Source organism: Takifugu rubripes, chromosome 1 (assembly GCF_901000725.2).
Source record: "Takifugu rubripes chromosome 1, fTakRub1.2, whole genome shotgun sequence".
Taxonomy (NCBI): domain Eukaryota; kingdom Metazoa; phylum Chordata; class Actinopteri; order Tetraodontiformes; family Tetraodontidae; genus Takifugu; species Takifugu rubripes.
Window position 1 is genome coordinate 2,665,396 of NC_042285.1, and position 17,606 is coordinate 2,683,001.

Sequence of the window (17,606 nt, forward strand, 5' to 3'; positions counted from 1 at the left end):
TTATGTTCATTCTGTGGGTGTGTTTCTGAATGAGCGTCCAAGCGCTGCCACGGCCACAGAGATCAATAAAAATACCTCATTTTCTTCCCGTAAAAAGCGAAAACGCCCAAGCCTGGGAACAGAGTTTTATTACGAGTTGACGTTGTTACAAAAGCATTTGTTTTCACGTTGGACTTTCAAAGTTATGTGTTGTTGGAGCTTATGCAAGAGGCTGAGCCGGTTATAGAAGGTATCAGGAAAACTGAATTCTGTTAATAACTATTTTTCTAATCCTCTTCCATCACCTTATCATTATTTTAGATCCTGAATTTGAATTAAAATCTAGGGGTCTATAACTATTTTCATTCTATAAATTGTAGACATGAAACATCTAAAATATCGGAGCACAACCCAGGAGTTTTACTGTGCAAAGGCATCAGAAATGTGCTTAAATCTTAAGGCTTCTTCATTCCCAGCATCTTCTCAGCCTGTTTGCGGAGCTCAGACTTCAGGATCTGAGAAAGGGGGAAAAAAAGGGTTTGAAATTCTCTTTTATTCTTATTGAACACCAACATTCATCTTTGAAATTGTATGCTTCAACCTGTACGATCACTTTCTTGCAACGCTTCCTATAACATGAGCTGCCGACCTCTTGGCCAGGTCACCGTGTGACAGAGGTCCTGATCTCAGTGGGTTTTAGCTGGGTAATCAAAAGTTATTTAAACTAAATACAAAACCAGCCTTCATCGTCATAACTTTATCCTAACTATCCCAAAACCATCTTTAAATCTGATTGTGATTGAGCAAGAAACCACAGTTCCTGGGTACTTCCAATATGGTCCTTAAAGACCCAGATTCTGATGTACTGACAGCAAATTCTACTCACTGTTTAAACACTTACTGATGCCAGCAACTGTTTTTCTTTCATTTAATCTCTTCCCATGGTGGTAGAATGTTATAGATGTAGTTTGCTCCATCCTCCTCCACCTGTCCTTATTTAGCTAAGAGCAACTGTAGCTTTGTGTTTAATGATTAACAGACATATCACATCGGTCCAGATGTTGACCTCCTCCCTAGTTAGTTCAGACTGTTCCTGCAGGGCCACTGGGCCTCCATCAGGGTCCAGTTGGACGGATGGTTTAGACTTTCAGATGTGGCCACTGTGTTGATGTTTCGAATCCCTGGAACTGCGAATACTGAGCAGATTATTGTGGTGAAATAAACTCTTTGGAATCTCGGATTGGGGGCGCTGGATTTACACTGGACTTTTTTTTCCTCTTTTTTTTTTTTTTTTTGCGTGAGGTCTGCTGCCCTCCTGGGTTCGGCTAACAGAACCCCGTGTGCGTGCAGACCGGCTAATAGCCCCATTTTTCCCTCCTGTCTGAGAGCGTTTGGGACGGCTCTGTTCACACCGGCCTCGTCTCAAACAAATCCCAGGAGAGAAAGGCGAGACCCAGAAGCTGGTTGGTGGACTCATTTGTCACAGATCTGCTCCGTTAATCTTAATAGCAACAATGACGTGCATTCACCAGAGGGGGAACTGAGCTCAGCCGGGCAGTTTCATGAACTTACCTTCCCAGAAGACGAGATGGGGAAACGGTTGACAAAGAGGACGTAGCGAGGAATTTTGTAGCTAGCGATCTGAAAGCAGGAGAGCGGCAGCCAGTGAGCGCGTGCGACAGGCAGAGAGGTGATGAGACGGTTCCGGCCTCACCTTCCCCCTGCAGTAGTCTCTGATTTCTTGGACAGCGCTGTCCTGTCCGTCCCCCAGTTTGATGAAGGCGCAGATCTCTTCACCCATGCGAAAGTCCTCCACTCCAACCACCTGACAAACCCCCCCCCCCCAAAAAAACAACACCTTCAATTCCACGAGCAAACGCCTGGAAGCATCCTGGTGTAACCTGAGCTCACTTGTGCCTCCTGGACTTTGGGGTGTGTGTGTAGAGTTTTTTCGATTTCTGCGGGGTAAATGTTCTCTCCGCCTCTGATGATCAGGTCTTTGGCTCTGCCTTTGATCTGCAGGTAGCCGTACGCATCCAAGCTTCCGCTATCTCTACAAAAAAAACCCGAAACCGTCTTTATCTGCATCCTTAGATTAACTGTATTTTCCTCTGTAAACGAGAGTATTTGGGCCCCTCACCCGGTTCTGTACCAGCCGTCCTCACTGACGCTCTCTTCAGCTTTGTCCTCGTCCCCCCAGTAGCCCTGCATCACACAGTAACCTCTGACCATGATGTCGCCCGTCTCCCCGAGCGGCGCCACCTCTCCTGTTGAAGGGTTGACGATTTTTGCCTGCGGAACAGCAACGAGAAGATTTGCTTATATTAGAGCAAATGTTTCTACTGTTTAACACAAAAGAATCTGTAATCAGACCTGGAGACAAATCCCCAGGATTTATTAGCTAAACCTGATCAATGTTTATTTTTCAAACGGGCAAACTCTTGTTGTTTTTTCCTATTTTTCAGTGGTTTTACTCCCCTCGGATATTCAATTTCTTTATCCTCTTTCAGCGAAGTGCTCCTTAAATATTGACGAAAGGAAATACAAGTTCATTTGTTTAACACCAAGAGCTGTGTGTAGTGGCTTCAATCCAGCACTTTTTACAGTGGAGGACACTCACATGCGAACACCAAAAACCCATCTTATGTAAAATAAACATCCTTTTCAAGTCAACATTCCGAAATATCAATGAGTCATTTTCAATTAACCTGAATGAATCCACACAATCACAGTTAAATTGGATAGTTTAAAGCGGAAAGAAGTGTTTTGTTGCGTATTATATTTAAAGTAAAGCCAGAGGTGTAACATGTTGAGTGTGAAGCACCTCTGTGTGAGGCAGAATATAGCCAACGGTCTGGGTCCTCCTCTCCTGGCTGTCTTTAGGGTGGTTGCTGAAGGCACACGGGCTGAGCTCTGTGCAGCCATATCCAATCTGTCAATCAATCATACAAACACAACCTCATGAGCACAGAAGCGGTGGGCTGGAAACCCTGGGAGGAGGCAGTATTCCCAATAAAATGTTAGATTTGTTGAGTAAACTCTAGATTCCAGTTATCTTGGGTGGGCCCCAGGCACCTGGAGCCAAACTATTCACTGTTCTGGGCCATTCGGCAAATTCCTGCTGCACATTATCCCCAAATCTTCCCTTTTATTATTAAAAACAGGTGGAATGAACACCTACAAACATGCCTTTGCCCTGCAAAAATAACTCCGCTAGCCATAATTGTCGCACAGATTCCTCACTGCATTCCAAAAGAAAGAACGCACGAGAATTTAAAGAGGTATTTAAATATCTTTAGCAATTGTTTTGACACGAAACAGCACCTGCCAACCATCTGGAGACTATTATGGGTTATAAAACGGCTACAGACGAATGGCTACATTTTTCCAGCGTGCACTGAAAAACAACACGGGCGTCCGCGAGCGTGCGGGATCGACCTTGGCGCCGGGCCAGCGTTCACCTGCTCACGTAAAAAAAGAGGGAATGCATCTTCCGTCACGGGTTTCATCCGGCTCCGTCGGGTCGGCAGGAAGTCTTGCTTTACATTAAGTTTACATGTTTGTAAAGTGACAATCTGTCTGGCAGAGTCGGGGGCTTCCACATCGTCCTCCTGCTCATTCAGGGTTAAATTCTCACAGACACTTGACTTCCCCTTGCGACCCTCTCATTCGAACAGCCACCCCCCCCCCCCATCCCCCAGTGAACGTTATAAATGGAGCCGTGTGTGCTGCCCACCTTTGCGCTCGCTCACCTTTTCACACACTCTCTCACCGTTTCTTCCCCACACAAGCGCATCATCCTTTCTGCCTCCCCCAGAGCTCGCCTCTGCTTTTTAACCGGATTTTTCTGCCTTTTCCCTTCCAGTGGAGCTCCTCAGCATGCGTTGTGGGAGCTGGTTGTTGCTGGGGACCTGCCTCCTGGTCTCGGGCCCCACGGCGCGGGGCAGCCCGGGCCAGTGTCCCAGCCTGTGCCACTGCCACGGCGACCTCCAGCACGTCATCTGCGACGGCGTGGGGCTGAAGAAGATTCCGCGGGTGTCGGACGCCACCCGCTTACTGAACCTGCAGAGGAACGACCTGGGCAGCATACCGACGGGGGCCTTTGGAGAAAGCAAGGGACTGGTCTCTCTGCACATGCAGCACTGTCAGCTCCGTGAGATCAACTCCCAGGCGTTCAAGGGGCTGAAGAAGCTCGTCTACCTCTACCTGTCCAACAACAAGATCAGCAGCATCAAGCCTGGCGCCTTCGACGACCTGACAGAGCTCACCTACCTCCATCTAGACGGGAACCAGATTACTGAACTGACCAAGGGGATCTTCTCCCCGATGGTCAACCTCTTTATTCTGCAGCTTAATGACAACAGGCTGCGGGAGCTGCGACCGGGAACCTTCGCGGGGGCCAAAGACTTGCGCTGGTTGCACATGAGTGGAAATGAGCTGACCACTCTTCACCCGGGCTCTCTGGACGACGTGGAGAACCTGGCGGTGCTGCACCTGGACAGGAACAAGATGTCGACCTACCCCGGCGTGGCCATGAGCAAACTGCGAGTGGTGGAAGAGCTCACGCTGGGGAGGAACCCCATGAGGACCATCCCTGACAATGCCTTCCAGAGCTTTGGTCGCTACATGGAGAAACTTCACCTGGACAACATGGGCCTGGAGAAGGTGAGCCAGTGGTTCCCCCATGTGTTTACGAGGCACGTGGAGTTTACAGGTTTTTCAGCTCAAATGACAGGAAGCTGGTGATTTTTTTATGTGTATATAATCGGGGTAAAATAATCCCCACGGGTACATCATGAAATGTGCTCTGTACTGAGCCTGCCTCAATATGCAGATGTTTTGGTCTGGCAGAGTCCTCACAACCAATTTTCATTGGTGCATACACAACACTGTCAACACCCCCCCCCCCCATATGAAGGCCTGTCCAATATGGCGCGCTTCTCCCACGTCTACATCCACTTTGTTGTTTTAGCTGTTTTAAATGTCAAAGATGGGTATTTTCTAAACCATGCTACATTCATTAACGCCTCTTATGTGTGGTCAATTCAGTATCTGCCTCCCCCCCCCCCCCATGGGGGAAAATTGTAAAATAGCCTTCTCACGCTGGCGCTGCATGAGAGCCAGGTGGAAGCAGCAGGCGGCAGTGGAGGTGGGGGGGAGATTAAAACTTTTTCCAGCCAAATGTGGGTATTTTTAGCATGTTTTTGTTTACAAGACCTTGGCCAAGCATGTCTGAGTCTAATTATTCCACAAGTGTTATTTTCAGTTAAGTGTGTTTTCTACTTTCACTGGGAGAGTCTTGTAAACAGGTCAGGAGGGGTTAGGAGACAGGTAAATAGAGGCAGGGTGTTCCACTGTGCCTGAAGAAGAGTATTTTTAGCTTGCCATCGCCCCGGTTGAATGGACAATTGGGTCTTTTGCGATCCTTCCTGGCAGAGGAGTGGCCCCCGAGAGGCGGACGACAGGCTGAAAACACCTCGGCCTCGCTGGAAGTCATCCACCTTCCTTTGCTTCGACTTCGGTATTTGTCGTCCTCTTCAGTGGAAATTTCCAAATGGCTTCATGTCCCTGAGACTCTCCCGAAAGACCCTTCAAGCCCTCTGATGTGGCATGTTCTTCCCACCTGGAGGGGACAGAGCTGGACGTGACGTCGGACAGTTCATCTAGCACCTCTCTGAAGCTTTTAGCACCCTCGCAGATGCATTTAAAGGAGAGGGGGGTAAAAAGAGGGTCAGTGTTTGCTTAAATGTTGGTGACGAAGGAGGCTGAGAGAAGGCTTTCATGCCGCTGGAAAGATTTTCTTGGATGTTTGTCATCTGATGCTATGGCTAGCGTGTCACATGGTCGCTAGGTGCCACTGCTGAGGTAAATAAACCAAATTTCTGCGCGTGACTGCATGTTTTCCAGTTCTCTGATGGTGCCTTCACTGGCGTGACGGCGGTAAAGTCGCTGCACCTGGAAAACAACAAGCTGCGGGCCCTACCGAAAAGCCTGGAGTTTGGCACCATCACCAACCTCACGCTGTCCAACAACCCCTGGGGCTGCACCTGCCAGCTGGCCCCACTGCGCAGGTAAGAGTTACTGGAAAATACACTGAAAACCCTCGCTACAATGGCTGCTGAGGCAAAACATCACCACAATCAGGGTCTGTAAAGGGTCTAGAAAGATCCTATTTAGAGCGGCACTGATGAGAGCCAACAAGAAATTTAGTATTGGGGGGTGGGGCTTTAATATTGGACAGGACTAGCTAGAAACTGCCTGTGTTATCATGATTTCACTTGTCAAACACCGAATCCCCACGCTAAAAAAATGTCCCCTTGACTCCCGCAGGTGGATGGACTCCACCCGTAACCGCCCCGACGCCACGTGCGCTTCTCCACCTCATCAGAAAGGAAAACAAGTCAGAGACAGCGCCGCCTTCGGAATCTGCAAGACCAAGCCAAAGAAAACCAGGAAGTCCATGCGCCACTGAACGCACCGCTGCTGGGGTCTCTGTCACCAAACCCAGAGGTTCGCGTCACAGAAGCGCTCACGTCTGTGCTCAAAGCTGCTTCCTCAGCCTGCTCCTTCAGCCTGCTGGTGACCCCTATTGGATTCTAGACGTTAGTTTATAGGCCTAATTCTTTTACCTGTGAGATTCGTGGATTTCAGGCTTTGTTTTTTGTTTTGTTTCTTTGAAAATGTTCCGATGCCCAAAATCCAAATTCATAGAAGAGACTCGGCCAGGAGCAGCCTGAGAGCCGAGAGGTGTTTTGAGTGTAAACATGAAGTTTGAGCACAAGCACGGCCGTTTCAGTGCGTTTCAAGAGTGTCTTCTGAGAGGAAAGGGTGAAAACGCTGAGCACAAGTCGGAGGGTTGGAGGAAAGACGGACACCTTTAATCTGGTTTGTGCCTGTTTTCTGCAGGAGGAGCGGCGGCTCAAGGGGATCGGCAGCCAGGCAACCAAACCAAACCCACCGAATGTCCACCTTTAGAACCCGCTCTGTTCTTTATGACTTCAGAGACTATGACATGGAGTATGAAATGAACATATACAGCAGCTAATCACATAAACCGAGAGGACGCATTTCAGTACATATGTTTTTAAACCCAGAAAGTTAGACTCACCCACAGCAGGATCCAAAGATCGCATCATTTGCTTTAGATTATGATGAATGTATTAGTGCGAGTCAGGGGAACACTCGGCATTCTGTGCCTTTGATTTCCGAAAGAATGTCATTGTAACATTTGCTCTCTCTACCTTTTGGCTCTGCTTTGGTCTCAGCTACAAACTCCATTCAATATTTGATGTGTAAAAATCATAAATAAACGTATGAATAGTAACTGGTTGTAATATGGATGGCTGCTTGTTATGTACAGTTCGGAACCTCTAAAGTTGGGATAGGTTTTAGGTGGATATTGCGACACTTCTACTACTACCGGTACATTATCCGCGGGCTCCCCCTAGTGGGACAATGCGGAATGACATGAACTACATACACAATTTTCTCTTAAGATCCAATTTCTAACAATTTGGCTGAACTATGACATTATTATTATTGTTGTTATTAAAATAGAGACTCACACTTATTTCCTTGATGCCTAATGTAAATATGATATCCTTCATGAGTTCTGGAGCGCAGGGAGAGCCACCAATGACACCTGCAGACCAACCAGAACACAGAATTCCAACACATGCTGGCTGTTAGTTAGTATAGAGGACAAACATTTAATCCTCCATGTCGATGTGGCTCTCACCTCCATAAACTGAAGACAGGTCATATTTGTTCAAGTGCTGATAGTTGATGATATCCACAAATATGGTGGGTGTCCCAAACAGGATGGTGCACCTATGAAGGGGCAGAGTTTGCTGTGGTTATCTGGGTTTTACGGCTTCTCCCGGCCAATAAATGGCAGTTAAAGATGGATGAATAAAAACAATCCATTTTCTTTCAATCAATTACTACAATTGGTAAGCAAGTAAGAGCATTTCGTCACCTAGTGAACGTTACCTTTCATCCTGCAAGGTGTCTAGGAGCACCTTGAGCTTGTACTCAGCCGAGGGGAAGACGAGGGAGGCGCCGTGCACGGCCATGGTGATCCCGGCGAGCACGGCGCCGAAGCAGTGGAACATCGGCACGGGGATGCCGATGCGGACATCGGACTGGGACGGAGACAGCAGATGAGATAAAAGGCATCGTTGGTGATCAAAGAATAAAAGCAGCACAGGAACTCACCCTCCGGTCATATTCACTTCTAATGCCGAACAAATTGGAATTGTTAATGACGTTAAAGTGGGACAAAGTGACGGCCTTTGGGAAGCCAGTGGTGCCCTGGGAAGGACAGTTGGAGACGGTGAGAGAAGGTCCCAGAACCGACCGAGTGGAACCGGAGCAGGCGACGGTTACCGAAGTGAAGAGGATCTTTATGGGGTCATCACACGACAGGTTCCTCTGCTGATCCCGGAGCTGCTGCAGGTGGCGGCTGGTGCCCAGCTGCATCACCTCCTCCAAGCTGAACATTCCCGGCGGTCGGTCGTCCAGGACAACCACGGAGCGCAGGTCCGGGAGTCTGACGGGGAAACGGAATCGAGTCTTTTAGGTTCACACAACTATGAAGAGGCGACGCGTCCTTTGATAAATCATTCCTGAGTTGAGCTGACTCTCTTCACATCTGCTGAACTCTCCACTCCCGGTCTGGAACGGCTGGAATGTTGGACAGGGCTGATTTAAAATATGTGAATGACAGCTGACACATTAACTCTGTAAACGGTGGAAAGCTTTCCTCATCTCATCTTTCAGGGTCATGGGGGGATGGGCACAATGGGCGAAGGCAGGCCCAACCCTGGAGGAGTCGCAGGGTCCTATATGAGCAGTTGTGGGTTCGGTACCTTGCTCAAGGGGACTTCAGCAGTGCTCTGAAGGCACTTTCCCCTAGAACCAGAACACCTTCCATGTTTTGTCTGCACTGGGGCTCGAACTGACTGGGGCCTCCCTCCATCCACTCGTCCATCCACCCGTCCATCCACTCGTTCATCCACCCGTCCATCCACCCGTCCATCCTCCCGTCCATCCACCCGTCCATCCTCCCGTCCATCCACCCGTCCATCCACCCGTCCATCCACTCCTTCATCCACCCGTCCATCCACTCCTTCATCCACCCGTCCATCCACTCCTTCATCCACCCGTCCATCCACTCGTCCATCCACCCGTCCATCCATCCGTCCATCCACCCGTCCATCCATCCACCCGTCCATCTATCCACCCCTCAACAGGGTCGCCTAGTTGCTGATTTATTTCCCGTAGCTGAATATAAAAGGGAAAAAATAGGACAAACAGCCGTCAACAGCGGAAACGCTGCTGACTGTAATGAACTACAACAATAAATCCAGTCCTGCTCATTTCACAGCTTCCTTCTGCTGGAAGCAGCATTTTTCTGATCTTCACCTGGAACTCCGGATGTTTCCTGGACTGGAGGACTCGATCTCTGGACATATGCGTCTCAGGACGTCACAGTAGTCGTGGGTTTTAAAGTGCGCGGGGCAGACCACAGCCTTACACTGGACCTGCACCGAGGTGAGCAGAGGTTTCAGGAAACGTGGGCGAATCTGCAGCCGACTGAATAAGGCTCACCTTCCGGAGCACGTAGTCGGCCTCCTGGGTTTGGAACGCCGAATTCATACAGACCTATTTTAAAAATCACGTACAGATGAATGTAAGCATGATAAAGTGAATTCTACGAATGTTATATAAATCTAAACCTTATAGAAGGAACATTCACTCAGTGCAGAGAGGTTTGTCATTAAAAGGAGTCCCTCAAGGCCCTGTTCTTCTTCCCTTTTTCATTTAGATGATCTGTGAGGTCACTGGTCGTACAACTAGACGTGACCGGTGAATTCCTTCATCGCCTGATGAAGGCGTTACACTGAAATGGACCCACCAATATGATTCCAGCTTTGGCGGTGGCAAACTGCATCAGGACCCATCCGTAACTGTTCGGGCCCCAAACGCAGAGCCTGTCTCCCTTTGTCAGCCCGATCGCCAGGAGACCGGTTGCAACACAATCGACCTGCAGAAAGAAATCAATGGGCCAGATTCACCAATATGTTCTTAAGAATCTTCTTAGATTCTTTCTTAAGTTGTTATTAAGAAGTTTTTTAAGAAAACCCTACGTCGGATTCATCAACGCGTTCGTAAGCCCCAGAATTGTTCGCAGCTGTGTTCTTAGATTGATGAATGCCATCTGTTCGTAAGTTGAAAGCGCGTGCCAGGTGAGTCTAATTAACATACGATTAGCATAAGTCACCGCCCACTAATGCCCATAAAAGGAACTGCAGCAGTGTAGACTGAGCAAAAAGCAGCCAAATGCCCAAAGCGAAATGCCCAAAGCTTGCCTCTCCACGCCTGATTTCTGACGCCGTGTTGAACAATCAAGAAAGGATGGCTAACACGCTTGATAAAATTGCCTCAACCCTGATGACTATAGCCAACACGCTTAAAGAAATCAACGAGAATGTAAAAAAAATAAACGTGTAAAAGCTGTGCTCGGATTGTGACAATAATGCATTTTATTCACAAACGGGCAATTAATCGCGCTCGAACGTGAACCGCGTGCCTGCAGTCTGGCCCCATCATTGCGTCAGGACGCACATCCTCACGGGGTTGTGGCTCTGTGTCCAAACACATCCAGGGGCCCTTTAACATGCCGATGGTGCGTTCAATGGTGGAGCGACTGCGCGCATGCATATGATTGAATAAAACTCCTGTGGAGTCTGAGGGTTGGTCAGTGGTGTCAACAACCAGGGAGCCAGGGCATACCCTCGATCCTCTAATAAAATAAATCAAGATAAAATCAAATAAAAAGACAGTTTTGGCATGGTTTCCAATTTGGTTGATTAATGTTAAGTCATTGGCACATTTACGTAATTTTAAAATTCTCCGTAAATCACCAAAAATAGGTGTAAAATATGACAGAATTATCATTGTAATATTGAATTTTATTGAACTGCACAAGAGAAGAAAACCCAACCATGCCAACATGTCGGCACTGAAATGTGCGCAAGAGTACTCCTGAGTGTTCGTAGGATTTGTTCTTACCTACGCATAAATCCAGGATAAGAAGAAATTGGTGAATGCCACAATCTTCAAAAAATGTTCGTAAGTGGGACTTAAGAACAAATTTGTTCGTAAGAACGCTTCGTGAATCTGGCCCAATGTTCACAAATAATATATAGAAGCTATCTGAGGACTTTGATTGGAGCTGGTGACTAATATTATTATTGTGGATTGTTTGTTCCCTGATAAATCATCCAGATTTTGAACGTTCCAGCTAAACGTCAGACCATGGGGATGAAGATGAAAAGACTTACGTCTCGCTGGAACTGTTCAAAGGTCTTTCGGACTCCCTGCTCGACAAAGACTAAGGCCTCGCGGTCAGGGAAGCGTTCCACGGTCCTCTGCAAGACTTCTCCCACTGTGTGAAGGACAAAAGGGCTTGAAGACGTCCCTCGGACATAGCTGCTAGTTAGAGCTGGAACAGTGGGTGGAGAGTCTCCATGAATGTCCCTGTGAGGAGACACAAGATGGTCCCAGGACACGTTCAGGTAGACAGGAATCATCAATAATCAGCCATTTAGTGGCAGATAATTAATAATAATAATAATAATTAATTGCTGACTAGGCCAAAAGAATTTGTGCCTTATGTCCAAACGTTTTTGGATTTTAACGCGCGCGGTTTGCGCACATTTCTGTGCGTGTGTTGCGGAACTTTAACTAATTAATAAAATTCAAGTGACCATATTCACTATTCAGTAAATTCTGGATTTTATTATAGATTATTCATACTATTAAATATTTCATTGTCATTCTTGCTTTTGACTCACCGATTTGCCGCCGGTAAACCGTGAAGAAAAGTCCACGATGGTGGCGAAACGTGCACTTTCCTGGCAGGGACACGATTAATCCGCAGGAGCCGAAGGAGCGGAACCCTGCTGGGGAGCATCTCTGCGCCAAACCCAGGCGCTGCGCCACAAACCCAGGCGCAAAAGTTCAGTCGCTCGGGGGTCCAAACGGCTCCTCCTCGCCTCCTGCTGCTCCAGGGCTCCTCCTAAGAGAGAACAGGTAAATCCATGCAAACGTCACCATTGCAACCTTCAGAGTAAACAGCGTTCGAGCACCCCCCCCCCCCCCCCACACACACACTAAAAAGTGCAGTTTAAACCAATAAAATAAATAAAATATCCCTCTTAATATCTTGACCTTCATTCGTGGAACCAGCTCCCTGTCCAGGACTCTCTTTGAAGGTTAAACATATAACCAGAAAAGCATATAGTCAGTAATTTTGGGGGGGTCATCTTAGCTGCCTCCCCTCTCCTGACCTCCAGCCTTTCACACATTTTCTTGTATAGTTGTTTCTTCATCTCTCCGTATCCAGAGACACAGTCTGTAATTTGAATTTTATTGTATTCTTTTTAGTTTAGATTTATTAGATTTTTTTATTATTACATACTCTTTTTCTTCACCTTTAACGTGTGTTGATGCTTGTTTTTAACCACTGAAGGTGAAGCACTTAAAAACTGAGCACACATGAACTTTAATGGTTTCTTACACACACAACAGAAAAGGAGGAAAGAAATCGACTGCCTCGTTTTTTAAGGTTTTCTTCTTTCGCGCGCTGTTGTGCTGGAGGGTAAAGGTGGGCTAACAGCAACACCACCAGGCACCAGGAGGTCCGGGCACCACGGGTGTACAACGACTGTGTGTTTTTCTCAGTGTTCTTCAGGTTGTTGTTATTTTAATCTGGAAAGTTTATCAGAAAGCCGGTTCAAAAACGAACCTCGTAGGAAGAAACGAGACAAAATGAGCGTTCTGTCCAAAAGTTCTACAAAGAGCCTGGTGGCCGAGGCTCCAGGAGTCCACTTCAGTGTCAGATGGAGGTTCTACTTTGTAGAATGTTGGAAATGAATGTTGTGGAAATGATGGTAGCGGCCTCTCTTGGCCATGAGTTGAGGGTGAGTCCCCTCCTCCAGCACCTCTCCGTTCTCAATGAAGATGATCCGATCTGCCGTCTCCACAGACTTCAGGTTATGAGCCACCAGGAGAACCGTGCCGCCCCCAGACAGAACCTCCCGCAGCACCTGAACAAGGGAAGATCAGCAGAACCCAGATGAGGTGAGACGTTCAGAGCAGCAGGCAGAAAGGTGGCTGGACAGGAAAGAGGGACAGAGGACGTTTGCACTGAACTAAGCACATTCCCTGACCTAGGTAGATTTAAATATTACCATCCAAAACAGAGAATCCCCATTTCGAGTGACATTGAGAGTTTAGAGCACTGCTAACGAGCAGTCAACATCAGGTATTTGTTCCTATGTTCATCTGTGACGGCCCAGTGTGCCGAGCCTTAATTATCCTGTGCACATGTCCTGCAGGGAAACAGGCTGTACCATGTTTAACTGTTTAAACTTACCGCTACAGAACAAATGTGTCTATAAGCCAAGAGTTCTGCTATGGAAAATCAAGATGAAACCCCATTCATTAGAGATCAGTAACATTCCAGCCTGGTCTTTTGCTTACAGCGTGCCACACGTTAGCATCCACTTTGCTGGTGGTCTCATCCAGAATGAGGACCTGCGGGTCTCGAACCAGAGCTCTGATTAGGGCGATGCTGTGCCGCAGTCCACTGGACAGGGTGCCGCATCCTCTGACCTCTGCAAAGGAAAGAAAACTGCACGTTTGGGTGGTTTTCACCGAAGCGCCACATCGCCAGGACGTTTCCTGTAAGCTAGCAATGAATCAGTTGGGATGAGATGAGCGCTGTTTGTACCTGTGTCGTATTGGTGCATCAGTTCAGAGAGGAAAGCATCTGCCTTGGCCTTCTTCGCGGCATCAATCACCTTCTCAAAGGTGCAGTCCTTCAGGCCGTACTCGATGTTGTACCGCAGTGAACCAGAGAACAACTCCAGATCCTGGGACACCAAGGCCAGCTTACAGGAAATGGAAACAAGGGGATAAATATCAGCCGAGCGCATAAAAAGACACTTTCCTGATGGCGGAGATGTACTTTCTGGTTGGAAGCATTAGAATTTGTCCAGGTTAGGAGCTGCTTGTGGAGGTTTTACACACCAAAAGAGCACATTTGTAGCGTCAGCAGCCTAACTTCCTACCTTTTGATGCAAGTACTTCCGTTTGTAATGGTGCAGTGGTTTGCCATCCAGCAGGATCTCTCCCTCCTGGGCTTCATACAGCCTCTTTAGAAGGCTGAGACAGGAAGTCTTCCCGCTGCCAGACGGGCCCACCAGCGCCGTCAACTTTCCTCCTGCGATTTCCATAGAAACGGACTGCAGAGAACATGTCAGCGGGGCAATGAATCCAGCCCAGATGAACTCCACGTCACCTTTTTTCAGACAGTTACCTTCAGAGCTTTCTGATGTGTAGCAGCCGACGGGTAGGAGAAGGTGACATTCTGGAAAACTATTCTTCCCTCCAGCTTCTCCGGAGCCAAGTCTCCCTCCTCCTTACACTGTGGCCTCCTGTCAAGGTAACCAAATACTGTGGAGATGATTTCCACAGTGGACAAGGTGTCCCCAAAACTATACAGAATCTCCTGGAATAAAAGCAAATAGTCGTCAGCAACAAAAAGGTTCTGAACAATTGCGTTGAAACCAGTAGCAAGAGTTATGAAATCAGCTCACGGATAAACTTCGGAAGATGGGTTTCTGGTAGAGAAAAAAGGAGAGCAGAGCACCGGTGCTGAGGTACCCTGTTGAGATGAGCCTGCGAGCGTAGAGCAGCATGAGCATCTTTATCCCCAGATTTAGCATCTAATGGAAAAGAACGGAGGTTCAGTTCAAACTTGAAACAGCAGAAAGACCAACAGAGGAGGACACTGGTCCCAGGCGTGGGAATAAGCGTCATAAATCAAACCACCACCTCACCAACATCTCCCGTTAGCTTACCTTTAACCCCAACCCATAAACGTAACCGTAGAGTCCTTTGCGTCTCCTCAGCGTTTGCATCCGGGCCAGGGCCTCGCGGTACCTCCTCGTTTCATGCTGCTCAGCCCTGAAACTGCGAACCACTTGAATCCCCTTCATGGTCTGCAGAGCCAGGCTTTCGGTCTCCGCGCAGCCATCCTGGATCTGTTTTTTAACGATCTGCACAAAGACAACAGCCTTTTAGAAGGTTGATATTGTTGAATCATGATAAAAACGTGATCTCCACCCACCGTAGACAGCTTAATGTACTTGTTCTGCATGAGGGCCATTAAGGGGATCTCTATACAGGTGAGCAGGGTGAGCTCCCAGGACAGGTGCACCATCACGCCTAACATGAGGCAGGTTCTGACTGAGCTGCGGACCATGGCGTTGGCGTTTAGCGCCACCGTGCGGCCCATCTTGTCCACATCGCTCTGCAGGCGTGAGGAAAGACTTCCTGAGGGGAGAAAACAAGAGGTTTTCCTTCTCCACTCACATTAACCTTAGATTAATATCACACGTCAACACAAACAAAATAAAACTGTATTCCTGGTTTCCTCTTCTTAATTGTGGCTAAAACGTCTTTACAATAATGAGACTTACCTGATTTTTTTAAAATAAGTAAAGCACAAAATCTATGAGAAACCACAAGTGTTCAGAGACCTCTGAGCTCGACCCTGGGTCCATCTTTAGGATGAACTTGTTACCTCAGCGGGCACGCCGTCTCTTTAAAGCATTTTCATTTCACCTGCGTCATTGTTTTCAAAGAAGTGCACGTCCTGCTGCAGGAGGGCGCCGAACAGCAAATGCTTCATTCTGCTGTTCAGCCGCGACAGGGTGCACATGAAGGTGCCTCCTCGCAGGCCAGAGAAGAGAGTGCTGGAGACACATTAAAACACGAAGGTCACTCATCAGTGAGGAGCACTGGTTTCCAGTTTGAGGGCTGCCTCATTACCTCCCCAAACAGACAAGTGTCAGCTGCCAAATGGAACCGTAGAAACTGGAGTGGAGCGCTTCGCCTTTCAGCATGTCAATCACCTTCCCCTGATACAGCGGAATCAGCGTTTCACCTGGTGGGACATTAGGCCGATTCAATTCATCAGCATTTGATTTTTCTTTTTTTACTCATGGCGTTCACAAAACTCAGTGGTATTGAAAAGAAATGAGGCTTTTCAATACTTACAGACGACGGCTAAAATGAGGAAGGTGAACGCTGCGATGATGTAAAGGGCGTCGGGTTTGAAATACTTGAGCATCCTCAGCAGCAAACGCCTGGAATCGAGAGGTTTACTGCTGGTTTTCACCCCCGCATTAGAGCAGAAGCCCATTTCCCAAACTACACAGGAGACTAATGAGACTGCTGGGACCAGGAGCAGCCTGCCCAGGTCAGCCCACGGTCCCGTGTACGGTTCCGAGGGAGGTGCCGCGAGGAGCTGCACGCTTTCATGCACAGGAGAAAGAAGACAGAGGAGCGCCGCCAGCCTGGAGAGCAAAGCCAGGTGATTCGCATCCGTCAGGAACCAGGTGAAACCTTGGAGAAAGGCCCATTTCACCACAGCAAAGGCCCACTGGGCCGACAGCCCACCACAGCCAGAGAACTGCAGCAGAACCAGGCCAGTCAAAAACGCTAAACTCAGCAAGGTGTCAAAGAGCAAAACGGATATTCCATAAACAACAACTTCCTTGGCTTTCATTTGGCCTCCACTGTGGGTGTTGGACCGATCCTGGAGCGACATTATTGTCCTGTAACAGTGGGAGACAAAGCACACGTTCAGCGTTTGTCACCACTTTGACATTAAACGAATTATAATTAACTATTTTATGTCCACTTTCTAGGAGCATTGGCGCACCCGTTTAAAATGAGCCCTTACTATTCAGACATTAAATAGTCTATCACAAATGCTAACTTATCGTTGTGTCGTAAAGTAGGTTAGTAAAGACACACTCGACTAAAATGACTATTCGGGTCGACATAATCCTGTATTTGGCTGGCTTGCTCTGCGTTAACAAGTAAAAAGAACTTGAGGTGCGTTTATTATTAAGTTATTATAAAGTTGGAGTTATTAATAGTTTGGTTTACTTACCGATTGTCTTCCACAGCTAGCTGGTTGCTGTGTAGTGAGACGTCTCACTTTCACTTTCACTTTCTCGCCCCATGACGCGCCCAAAACGCGCCTGGTATTAAAAGAGAAAGTGCTCCCTCTTCCCTCTTTCTTAATAAACTCTCATTTGATTACAGTTTAAAGTGTCGCTTAGTACGGACCGATCTCGTCGGTACCTGTCTATGACTCTACACGTAGCATAGCATTTTGGTCTTTACAATGTGGGCAGTAATCCACAATAAATATGGCAACTCTCTCATACCACTGTTGTATTGAACGTTATTGTAAAAAGAATAATAAAGTATTCTTGGTGTAAATATGCATCCCGGTGCTTCCAGCAGGGGGCAGTATCCAGTAGTCCTTTGTCCCAAGTCAAGCTGTTAAAAGTACAATAGTGAATTAGTAGTGACATTTTTGAGATCGGTACGTGCCACTTTGTGGCTGTGACATACTGCTGGTTTAGACCGGGCGTAGCCTGCCGTGGCAAAAAGTTCATGAAATTACATCAGAAAAATCCCACATGCCGCTTTAAACAGATGCATGTGAGCCACAGACAGGTAGGTGTCGCTAAAAC

General features: G+C 47.6%; 3 protein-coding genes across 4 annotated transcripts; 1 reads left to right on the forward strand and 2 right to left on the reverse strand.

The window, feature by feature from the left end:
* Positions 1-111: 111 nt before the first annotated feature.
* Positions 112-12,237, reverse strand: acsf2 (acyl-CoA synthetase family member 2). Its single transcript, XM_003961119.3, has 17 exons — positions 12,217-12,237; positions 11,841-12,064; positions 11,328-11,523; positions 9,899-10,027; positions 9,592-9,645; positions 9,406-9,524; positions 8,368-8,530; positions 8,197-8,292; positions 7,972-8,123; positions 7,718-7,809; positions 7,545-7,621; positions 2,804-2,911; positions 2,120-2,271; positions 1,891-2,032; positions 1,694-1,804; positions 1,552-1,620; positions 112-494 (listed from the first exon to the last, which is right to left on the reverse strand). Exons 1-17 carry the CDS (start codon positions 12,220-12,222, stop codon positions 435-437), a joined length of 1,950 nt encoding a protein of 649 aa, XP_003961168.3. The 5' UTR covers positions 12,223-12,237; the 3' UTR covers positions 112-434.
* On the forward strand, positions 3,702-7,308 carry chad (chondroadherin). 2 transcript variants are annotated; one of them, XM_011610341.2, is made up of 4 exons: positions 3,703-4,644; positions 5,887-6,050; positions 6,310-6,489; positions 6,886-7,308. In XM_011610341.2, exons 1-3 carry the CDS (start codon positions 3,859-3,861, stop codon positions 6,449-6,451), a joined length of 1,092 nt encoding a protein of 363 aa, XP_011608643.1. In that variant the 5' UTR covers positions 3,703-3,858; the 3' UTR covers positions 6,452-6,489; positions 6,886-7,308. The 2 variants fall into 2 exon arrangements, with proteins under 2 accessions (XP_029691593.1, XP_011608643.1); XM_029835733.1 differs by having other exon boundaries at positions 3,702-4,644; positions 6,310-7,308.
* A 294-nt stretch (positions 12,238-12,531) lies between the features above and the next one.
* Positions 12,532-17,257, reverse strand: tap2t (transporter associated with antigen processing, subunit type t, teleost specific). The gene is made up of 12 exons (XM_011610264.2): positions 17,015-17,257; positions 16,114-16,673; positions 15,886-16,000; positions 15,679-15,809; positions 15,182-15,387; positions 14,913-15,110; positions 14,649-14,777; positions 14,369-14,560; positions 14,121-14,294; positions 13,781-13,940; positions 13,531-13,664; positions 12,532-13,094 (listed from the first exon to the last, which is right to left on the reverse strand). Exons 2-12 carry the CDS (start codon positions 16,664-16,666, stop codon positions 12,897-12,899), a joined length of 2,190 nt encoding a protein of 729 aa, XP_011608566.2. The 5' UTR covers positions 16,667-16,673; positions 17,015-17,257; the 3' UTR covers positions 12,532-12,896.
* Positions 17,258-17,606: the final 349 nt, after the last annotated feature.

Coding starts and splice junctions, on each gene's coding strand:
- chad (XM_029835733.1), top strand. CDS start 3,859: ATGCGTTGTGGGAGCTGGTTGTTGCTGGGGACCTGCCTCCTGGTCTCG. Junction 4,645..5,886: donor ACAACATGGGCCTGGAGAAG/GTGAGCCAGTGG, acceptor CATGTTTTCCAG/TTCTCTGATGGTGCCTTCAC. Junction 6,051..6,309: donor CAGCTGGCCCCACTGCGCAG/GTAAGAGTTACT, acceptor TGACTCCCGCAG/GTGGATGGACTCCACCCGTA.
- acsf2 (XM_003961119.3), bottom strand. Junction 9,646..9,898: donor CCAAAGCTGGAATCATATTG/GTGGGTCCATTT, acceptor TTTTTAAAATAG/GTCTGTATGAATTCGGCGTT. Junction 2,912..7,544: donor TAGGCATCAAGGAAATAAGT/GTGAGTCTCTAT, acceptor ATTGATTGACAG/ATTGGATATGGCTGCACAGA.
- tap2t (XM_011610264.2), bottom strand. CDS start 16,666: ATGTCGCTCCAGGATCGGTCCAACACCCACAGTGGAGGCCAAATGAAA. Junction 15,810..15,885: donor ACACTTGTCTGTTTGGGGAG/GTAATGAGGCAG, acceptor ATGTGTCTCCAG/CACTCTCTTCTCTGGCCTGC. Junction 15,111..15,181: donor AGTACATTAAGCTGTCTACG/GTGGGTGGAGAT, acceptor GTCTTTGTGCAG/ATCGTTAAAAAACAGATCCA.